This window comes from Pteropus vampyrus, unplaced genomic scaffold, assembly GCF_000151845.1.
Source record: "Pteropus vampyrus isolate Shadow unplaced genomic scaffold, Pvam_2.0 Scaffold61, whole genome shotgun sequence".
Classification (NCBI taxonomy): domain Eukaryota; kingdom Metazoa; phylum Chordata; class Mammalia; order Chiroptera; family Pteropodidae; genus Pteropus; species Pteropus vampyrus.
Window position 1 is genome coordinate 1,026,912 of NW_011888842.1, and position 10,285 is coordinate 1,037,196.

The window sequence follows — 10,285 nt, forward strand, 5'->3', positions numbered from 1 at the left end:
AAAAGGGCTCTTTCTGGTTGCTGACAGCAGGAAAATTGGTGGGAAGCCATGCAGGGCCGTGATTATGACCATGGACTTCGGAATCAGATGACCTAGGTCGAGGTTCTGCCGCCTATTAGTTGTATAGCCTTCAAGTCACCTCTCTGGGATTCAGTTCCATCCCAGTTAAATGGGAGTGATGACCGTAACTGCCTTGCTGGGTTTTTATGATGATAAAATTAAAGAATGTTCATCGAGAGCTTGCCACAGTGCCTGGCATACCACCATTGTTGCTTAATAAATGGTAACTATTGCAATATAATGGTCATTATCATGGAAAGCTAAGCAGAGGCTGTTTGTTCTAAAAGGAGACACTATGTCTGGGATTCTCTGGCCTGTCTTGCAGCAAACGAGGCTTCAGGGACTCTGTGATGGGAGGCAGTTATCTGGCAGCTCCAAGGGCACCTACCTTGAGTTGATCCTGGGGCGTCAGCCGTCCTGCCTGCATCAGGCCCACAAAGGACTCCACCTGGACGTTGGGAGGGGAAGGAAACACGCTCCATTAATCCAGATCCTGGAAGATGAGACCTGCACACTCCCACACTCAGCCACATTCATGCTTTGGCACAAGGAGCTAGGTCCCACCTCGGAATGGGGGTTTTCTGCCAAGCACCGAGAAGCATGTGCCAGAAATTGACTTCACCACTGACCTCGGCCGTGGCAGCCTTGGGAAAAATTAAAGGGGAAGGAACCTCCAGGAATTTATCAACAGCAAAACATACTTACTCATGTGCATAAAGACCTATGAGGCAGAATATTTATTGCAGCATGGTTGGGGATGGGGTGGGTTTGGGGGAGGAAACAGTTTAAATGTCTATCTGTAGAATAGTAAGCAGACATGGGGAAGAGAAAGGCACATGTGTATGTTCTGATGTATATACATGCCCCCGAGACCTACTCTTCAGAATCAAATCAAGGTACAGGACAGTGTTTCTAGCATGCTACCATCTGTAGAAAACATGTGGAGAATAAAAAAGAAAAATGTAAATATATTTGCTTGTGTATGACAAACTGTCTCTAGAAAGATGCACGAAACTGAAACATCAATTGCTTCTGGAGAGAAGTGGGTGGCGGGGCAACAGGGATGGGAGGGAGGCTTTCTACTACATGTACCCTTTGAACTTGGAACAAAGTGATTTATTGCCTACCCAGGAACAATTATTTAAGTTTGGGACATTAAAAGCATTGGAACTGTATAACGTCCATATTTACGTGATCATTTCTCTAAATGCATGTGTGCGTGCTGAGCGTTTCTGCATGGAACAGAAGAGCAAGGGTGAGAAAAAAGACTTTGTACTGTGTGAGGGTCTTTACCATATGCATCTATCACCCTCACAAAAAAATATAGTAAGAAAAAAAGGCAAAGGCTAATTTGGGGATCATTTTTAGGACAGCTCTAGTTCATTGCTGAAATATAGAAATTTATGTAATATAATTATATCATATAATCTACATAACAAAATAAAAATATAATGAAAGCTACAAACCCCATTTAAAATTTTTGAATAGCCATACAGAAATAGGTAAATTAATTTTAATAATATATTTTATAAGCCTAAAATATTATTTTAACATGTAATCAATATAAAAATGATTAATGAGATATTTCATATCCTTTTTGTCACGCTAAGTCCTTGAAGTCCAGTATGTGTTTTCCACTTACAGATCACCTCAATTTGGACTGGCCATAGGTCAAGCACTCAATAGCCACGTGATTAGTGGCTCCCACATTGGACAGTACAGCTCTGGATCATTAGGGGTCAGCTGGTGTCCCGACTCCTGCTCAGTGCAATGACCTTGGCTTTGCTTCATTTTACAACAACGCAGGGCAAGGAGAAATGTCTCTCCAGTTACAGAACCCAGAATGGTGGTGACAAAAAAGGAGTAAAGTACTTGTTCACACTATTACAACATGGACGAGTCTCGAAAACATTATGCTAAGTGAAAGAAGCCAGACAAAAAAAGACAACTATTTTATATGAACCCATTTGTATGAAATGTCCAGAATGGGCAAACCCACAGAGATAGAAATTAGATGAGCAATCTCCGGGGCCTGGGGGAAGGCGCATGAGGAGCGACTGCTTAATAGATAATGGGTGACGAAAATGTTCTAAAATTAATTGTGGTGATGACTGCATGACTGTGAATACTGTGAAAACCATTGAAGCATTAACTTTAAATGAGTTCATTGTAATACATGTGAATTATATCTCTAAATAAAGTTGTGAAAGAGATTGAGAGAGAAAAGAAAAAAAGGCAGGAAGGAAGGAAGGAAGGGAAAAAAGAAAAGAAAAGAAAGAAAAGAAAAGAAATGGTTTTTCTTTGAAGAAATTTATTTTATGGACATGGTGACATATGAACTATTGCATTTCACTTTTTTGCATTGACAGCTAGAAAGCTCAAAACCAAACATGAATCTGGTGAAGTGTTCAGCGTCCAACAGAGCATTTTATTTATGCACTTCACTCTAAGTTCATTTTTTTTTTACCCTTACTTCCCCTTTGCCCCAGTTTCCTCACTTCCGTTTGCAGAATGTGGTTATAATATATGTTTTCTGAGCTGCTTTAAAGCACTTTTGGAATAAAGCCAAATGTATAGTTATAAACAGACCTGCAAATAATTCTCAGTTCTTTGGACTATTTGATGAAAATATAAAGGCCCTTTGAGAGGCGACTGAGAACTGGTTTCTGTAATGAAATGAACTAAGAAAGTGGGGTGATTTATCTTGAGGAGGAAAAATAGAGTGGAGGTTCTATTATTACCCCTCCAGATCCTGAGAGAGCTGAGTGTCCCCCGGGGGCCAGTGAACCAGGAGACATTTTTAAGCACAACTGGAGAGAGTTTGATGAGATGTAATGCCAAAAAGGGAATTAAACCTATCATGGGTAACAAGAAGGAGGCTGGAGCCGTGTGGCCTCTAAAACCAGGGGAGAGGCTCACGTTTTAGAGATAATCAAGTTAACTTTGTCAGGAGAGTGACCAGTGAACCTCACAGAGAGCCTCTCATCCAAGCAGGCCAAGGTTCTGCTTTCTCCGGGTGACATATATCTCACCTGGCAAAGCTGGGGTTCCACTCACCTTGGCCAGGAACCGGCTGGCCTGAGAAGCCAGCACCTGGGTCCGCTCCACTGAGGGCTGGTCCTGGGCAATGCCTGGCTTCTCCAGAGGCCACCCTGGAGTGGGTGCGCTGGTAGGCGAGGAGGGGCTCGGGTCTCCCTGAGCTGATGGCCACCCTGGAATACACAACACTGAACACTGGAGCCAAGAACAGTTTTTCCTGGGGCTGAGAGATTGATGCCGTACTCAAAACCACCACCTCCATCATCAAGTTACAGCTCCGTCATCTCACAGTCACGCCATCTTCACCCAGGTGTGTGGGAGTGGGCTGGACAGTGCTGTCCCCATTTATAGGAGAGAACGAAGTCTGAACCTGCCCTGGATCACACAGCTGGAGCCAAGCCAGGCCTCTGGGTTCCCAGTCGATAGTGTGAGCTCTAACTCAGAAAGATGTGGATTCAAATCCCACCCTCCTCCTTGTAGCAGCGTGACCTTCAGCATGAGCTCCCCTGTCCGGGCCTTGGGCTCTTCAGCTGTTAGTGGTGTGACACCCCTCACCAGGCTGACATGGGGGTTAACTGGGATGTGTGTGGCAAGGCTGGGCACAAGGCCTGGACCCCATATGGGCTCCACGGTAACAATGTTCTTTGTCATGCAAGTCACCCACAATCACCTAGCTGCTAAGTGGCAGAGTGACAGTTTCCCCTAGGCTGCCGTGGTTCAAAGTGGGATACTTTCCACATCTCCCTTTGACTTTTTCAAATCAAAGGGCCCAGAGAGGAGCCTCACATACGCCCTCCTTCCCCCAACCTGAAGCCAGTACCACCCCAGAGTGAGTCAAGTGTCCCCAGAGCAACATCACAAGAAGAATGAAGCCATGTCTCCTCTCCCAGACTCACCTGAGGCCTCGGAGGCCTGCGAGGCCTCATTGGGGCCTGGCCACCGCTCCACAGAATGGGGCTGTGGGATGGTAAAGGACAAGACCTTGGTCCCCTGGGGCACCGTCCCTGTGTGGATACTGTGGCTGGGCTGGGGTGGGTCTGAGTACAGGTTCACCTGTTGGGGAGAGAGGCACAGGCAGAGCCAAGTCAGGGTTGAGGCAAACCCACTCAAAAGGCCTCACCTTTGTTCACACCATCACTTAGGCGCTCAACAAACATGACTATAATAATAAATGCTACCTTTTAACGGAGCCCTTGGGTGGGGGCCAAATACTGGGCGAAGAGTTTGCATCTCATTCTCTCTTTCTGGCACTCTCGAAAAGGAGGCAGGGCAGGGACCAACATCCCCATTTTACAGAAGGGAAAACTGCGACTCAGAGAGGTTAAGTTACTAACTCAAAATCTCCAGCTGATAAATCCTTGGCCTGGGATTTTAACCTGGCTTTGACCCCAAAGTCTATGTTTTCCATATTAATAATGTTATAATTTATAATATAGCCACGATATTATAATTACTATATTTAACATATACAAGTGCAATAATATATAATCAATGTGTATTAATAAAAACATTTCCAATAATAATTATTATATTGCTAATATTAGCAATTGATAGTTGTTTGGGTGAATGAGTAAACCAACACATGAATGAACTACTCTCTGTGTCACCGGGGATGGATTTGACATGGTAACTAGCCCTGCGTGTGAGAGAAGACTGGATGGAGTGAGGCAGATGGCCAAGGAAGACCATCTGAGGCTCAAAATTAAGAGATCCATGTGCCAAACGGTGGTTTAAAGCAGGGCTGGCAAAGTTGGTCTGTTTTTGTGATTAAGATTTCAGTGAACACAGACATGCTTGTTTGTTTAGGTATTGTGTATGGTTGCTTTCATGCTACAACTGCAGACTTGAGTTGTTACCATAGAGACTGTGTGGTCCACAAAACTAAAAATATTCACTATCTGGCCCTCTGCAAAGGAAGTTTGTTGATCCCTGGCTTAGCATGGGAGCTCTGCAGAGCCGGAATTCACGGCCACCTTGAGTCCTAGAGCAGCTGACTTAACTAACCTTTCTGTGCAAACTGCTCAATAAACAGCAGCTACCGCCCTCACCTTCATCATCACTATCACCACTGTCATCACCACCATCACCATCACCGTTGTCATTATATAGCCATCCCCTGACCTCCAGGCAGGTCCGTGGAAAAGCTACTCCCCTGTGGGTGGTGCCCCAGTGCCTCCACTTGCAGCTCCACAGGATGTCAGGCAGTTTATCTGACTGCCTGCTGCTGCCCCAAGGTCGGGGTAGGCCTGGTAAAGGGAGGCCCTAGCCCCGAGGCAGGCAGTCTCTTCCTGTTTAAGCTGTTCTTCACATCCTGGTTGTAGGAGAAAAATCTCTCCCCCACCTCACCCCCACCCCCACTTCCACCCCCACCCTGCCTCCAGCTGCCTCCTCCTCTTTCAGGCCCAGCCTCTGATGAGAACAAAGCTGGATTTTAATAATCCCCTCAGCCATCTGCTCAGACTCGCCTGTGGGGGCTTGCCCACCAGCACCCCTTTCCTCCCAAAGTGACCCAAATCTGGGGGAAGCCCAGCCCTTCATGTCTTCCCCTGTCCTACCTGTTCCTCTTTCAGCCTCTGACTTGCCCCCCAAGGCCCAACCCACAGAGCAACAAGAAAAGCAGCTTGCAGCATTGTCTCAGGGATCAGAGGAGCGTGAAGCAGAGGGGTCAAAGGCTTGTGCAGATTCCCTGAAGTCAGGAGCTGAGGGTAGCTGTGGGCAGCTGAGTTGTCTCCTAGGACACATCTGGGACCCACCCCTGGGCTTCAGGGCACCCCTTTTTAAGCCAGGATGTCCGATGGTGCTTCTTGAGGCTGGACTTGCTACATTAACCAGAGCGGGGTGGATCAGTGAGTATGGGAAATATTGGGTTAAATAACTGACTGTTCTCTGCACAGATGGGTTTCTCACAGCCTTTAAAATGCTAATAGACTTTATGAATGGGGCAAGGATGGAGAGGGAGTGGAGAGAATAGGAAATATTTCTCCAGCTCCTCTGAACAAACTTCTCTTGCCCCCTTACCCCTACCCTATCCCACCTCCACTAGAGGTGGACCAACCAGTGGCCATCAGAATATACGCTTTGGGAAAGGCAGTTTTATGTCATCCCTTGATTCTTTCTGGGGTAATTTCTGGTCTCCTTAGCCTCCCAGATCCCCCAGCAGCTGAGAAGCAGCTGAGATGGGGGACAGAGGCTGGGGGGAGGTGACAAAAGCACAGAGAATGTGTGAGATCACCATAAACTCTGGCCTTATGCTGGTCTAGAAAACAGAGCCAGCAGTGACTCCCGACCAGCCCTGGCTCCCGGTCCCCACCCAGTCCAGATTCAGCGATACTTCCAGGCCAGGCCTTGGGACTCCCTGGTCAGCCTCCCTGGCTATGGAGCCTGCAGAGTCTGGTTCTGCTAGAGACTGTTCTATAAATAGTGGGCTTTAGAGCCTGACTGCTGGGCTCAAACCCCAGCTCTGGCACCTACTTATTGAGTGATCTTGGGCAAATTGCTTAAACTCTTTGTGCCTCAGTTTCCTCAATGGTAAATTACTTAGGACGGTGGTCAGTAAACCTCACTTGTTACTATTGTTATTATTATTATAAACACCATCATTCTGCCTCATCTCCGTGTGTCTGCCACAGATTCCATACAGGGTCTGTCAGGCTCACCCAGGCATGGGGAGAAAAGGGCACCCACTTTGGAGTCAGGCAGACCTAGGTTTAATCCTGACTTTTAATCCCTAACCAGCTGTGGGATGCTGAGCAAACCACTCCACCTGGCTGAGTCTCAGTTTCCTCTCATGAAGAGGATCAAGCGAGGTGACCCTGTGAGTACACTTAGCCTGAGCCTGGCAGCTTTTCACCACTTAGCAAAAACCTCCTTCTCCTGGATCCCCACTGTTGCTGGGCCCCCACTGCCAGGCCTTGCCTGGGTGCTCAGGACAACATCCGCAGCCTGGCCCCCTCCCACATGGGTCCAGTCGTCCTAGGGGGCTCTGAGCAGAGTGAGAGGCTCAGCAGGTCCAGGGCTGCCACTCCCACCAGTTCAGCCTGAGGGAGCAGGGCCATTTCCACCTTTCTGACAAAGGCTCAGAGCAGGAAGCCTCTCCAGGGTCTCCACATTCTATAGAGCTCTGAACAGGGTGAGAAGCCCGGCAGGAAGCCCTAGGCCCTGCGGGACTGGGCAAGTCCCCGCTCCACCTGGGCTCCCTGTCCTCTTTAGCATGCTGGGATCGTGGGCCCTGCCTTACTGCTCCCTAGGGCAGCTGTGAGACTGGGGTCCAGGAGCATACTGTCTTGCTCCTGAAAGGGTCCAGATGACCTGTACTCACCCTTCTCTTGAGAAGAACCCACATGCCAAGGACTCATTTTTCCAGAAAGTGGGAGTGGGTGATCTGGCACTGAACCACTCACAGCCTCTCCTCCCTTCCCTCCTATGTTCCTTCACACATGAGACAGGGGTCTGAGTCACCAGCCAGGACACTGGCTCAGGTGACTGCATATGAGGAAACTCGAGTCCCCACCGGGTTGGGAGAGCACCCAGGAGAGGAGGCACCACCACCACTGTGCTCCCACTGTATCCACCCCTGCCTGTGTCTGTACAGTGCCTGGCACATGGGCACCCAAAAAACACCTTCATGTTAATATTATTAATAATAATAATAATACTCCCTATCTCTAAGGAAGAACTTGCCAGGTGCTAGGTCCGTGCTTCCCCATATACTGACTCATTCCCTAAATGAGTAAAGGAAGAAGAAAGGAAAGGAGGGAGGGAGGAGATGCCTCAAGCCTCTGCCCCTGACCATGACCATGACCTTTGGCAGCCTCTGCCTCTCCTGGGGTCCCAATTCCCCAACCTGTAAGATGGGGAACTGAGGGTTTGGACCTGATGACTAGCTCCTTTCCCCTTAGACCTTCTAGGAGTCTGGAGCCATGAGAATGTGGTTTCCCCAGAAGCCTCCTCTACTGTGCTCCCCAACTCCCCCAACCCTTCCACCCCGGAATCTTGCTTAGCAGTTGAGAGCTGGAAGGAGGCTTAAGATATTGGTTTCCAGGAGGAAGGTCTGATTAACTCCCTTCTATAGATGTGTCCAAGGAGGCTGAGATGGGAAGGGACCTGCCCGTGTGTGAGGCCAGTGTGGGGACACAGAGACCTGCTCCTAAAACAGGGCCCCTTCCGTTTTGCACATGGCTGCCCCCACCCACACTTAAAGAAGCCCTTCTAGGTGGTTGAGAGCAGCTCTGTGGCAGGGGGAGGCATCCTGAAGCATGACAGGGGCAGGCCCACGTGGGGGTCCTGAGAGAGGAGGCAAGTGAGAGGTGGGTCTGCATCTCTGCACCTCAGCTCCCACCCCCTCCCTCCTCTGCTACCTGATGAGGCAAGAGTGGGGTAGGAGGAAGGCAGGAAGCCACAAGGGGCTGCCGCAGGTCTCACTTCCTGCCTCACCCCAGAAAACGAGAAGGTCCTACATGCAGAATTCACAGCTTCCTCCCAAGCCTAAGTGGGGGCTGGGCAGGATGGCAGCCAGCTCCACTGGAATCATGGATGGATGTCCCTCTCCATGCCCCCCTGTAGCACACACTTGGCACACGCTCACTCGGCACTGGGTCAGGGGATGAAGGGTTGAGGCTGTGGTGCATAGCGAGGAAGAAGAAAGGCAAAGTTGTGGTCCAGGAAGGATCAGGCGCAGGAAACACCAGGGTCTAAGCAGAAATTCTGTGCTACTCCCTTGAGGCTCAGAGAGCCCAAGTAACGTCCCAAAGTTCACATAGCTGATCAGTAATAAAGCTAAAAAGTGCGTTCAGGTGATCTTCACCCCAGAGCTCATCTAGAAAGAGAGAGCTCTTGGTGAAATTCCTAGGGACCCTAAGTTCTAGAAATCAAGGTCATTAAAACTCATCAGTGGTAAAGGAGATTGAGCCCAGAGACCACTGCTCAAGGTCATGGAGTGACCTTTTGGTAGAACAAGGAAGGACTGGGTTCCACTACCCCCAGGGTCTCAGGAGGCAAGAGGCAGTGGCCCCTTTCAAAGACTACGGGAAAGTGTCATCTCCAGGGGGCCAGGCCCACACCTCCACCCCTCCCCTGCTGGGTACCTTGGCCCCCAGGCGCAGCTGGTCGATGGTGTTCTCGGCCTCAGCATACTTGGTGAGGAGCTTATGGTAGTCCTCCTGCAGGAGAGGGAGAGCAAAGCAGTCACCCACTCAGGCTCCTTGCTGTGGCGCTTCGCAGGGAACCAAGCGCCCAAAAGGGGCTTCTGGGTTCCTCAAAGTGAAAGCGCTCAGTGATGAGAGCTGAGCAGACCCCTTCGGGCTCACATGCAATGCAGACCCCTATGGCCAAATTCAGGACAACTCATCCACTGTCCCCTTCCACCAATCCAGACAATGATTCAGGGACGGGGGACTCTGGGTGGCTTTACCTTGATGCATAACCCTCGTCACAGAGGACCACAACTGCTTGCTTCCAAATTACCTGCCTGTCTGTGGGCTCTGTGGATAACCCACATCTGTCTTCCCCACTGTTCTATTCCCAGCTTAAGTAGTATGTGCTTAATAAGTATTTTTTAACAGCTGAATGAATGAATCATCAAGGGTCTCCTTGGTAAAAAAATAGAAGACTTGAAAATTATAGTCACTACTTGCTTTAAAACTGAAGAGCTTGTTAAAACAAGTCATGACAGGGGAAAAGCCAAAACAAATGTCATTGGTAATTTTTGAAGGATGCTAGGGAACTGACACATGGTTCTGAAAACTGGCAATTAAAAGGATAGAATCAAGCATTTCTCCCATCTTTCCTACGTGAACAAGACCTTGATAACTAACTAGTTGATCAGAAAAGTTCAACTTTATAGAAAATTTCCATCAAATAAATGCAAAAGGGATGATAGCCTGAGGATACCAACATTTTCACCCCGAATGAAGGACTGGATCAAGGCAATGGACATCAGTGGCCGCTCACATCACAGGTGAGAAGCCAGCAGGCATCCCCTGCCTCCTGAAGGGACCACCCATGATGTGCTCTTGCCAAAACTCCCTACCCATGTGGTGCTCCTGGTCTGGAGGGGAAATAAATAGGTGATTACAACCCAAAAAAGCCTCTGGCTCTAAACTGACAACATGCAGGACAAAGAAAAGACAATGGAACATAGGAACAGACATCAGATCAGAGGGAACATCAGCATATCCAGAATGTGGGA

At 48.8% G+C, this 10,285-nt stretch overlaps 1 protein-coding gene across 9 annotated transcripts in view; it reads right to left on the reverse strand.

Annotated features, from left to right (window-relative positions):
- The window catches only part of AKNA (AT-hook transcription factor), a 54,495-nt gene that overhangs the window by 22,254 nt on the left and 21,956 nt on the right, over nucleotides 1-10,285 (reverse strand). For all 9 annotated transcript variants that reach the window (XM_011360941.2, XM_023531087.1, XM_011360940.2 and 6 more), the window contains 4 exons: nucleotides 9,183-9,257; nucleotides 3,996-4,152; nucleotides 3,118-3,272; nucleotides 449-508 (listed from right to left, as the gene is read on the reverse strand). In XM_011360941.2, the coding sequence (XP_011359243.1) occupies nucleotides 449-508; nucleotides 3,118-3,272; nucleotides 3,996-4,152; nucleotides 9,183-9,257 (447 nt within the window). The remainder of the gene's footprint in view (nucleotides 1-448; nucleotides 509-3,117; nucleotides 3,273-3,995; nucleotides 4,153-9,182; nucleotides 9,258-10,285) is intronic.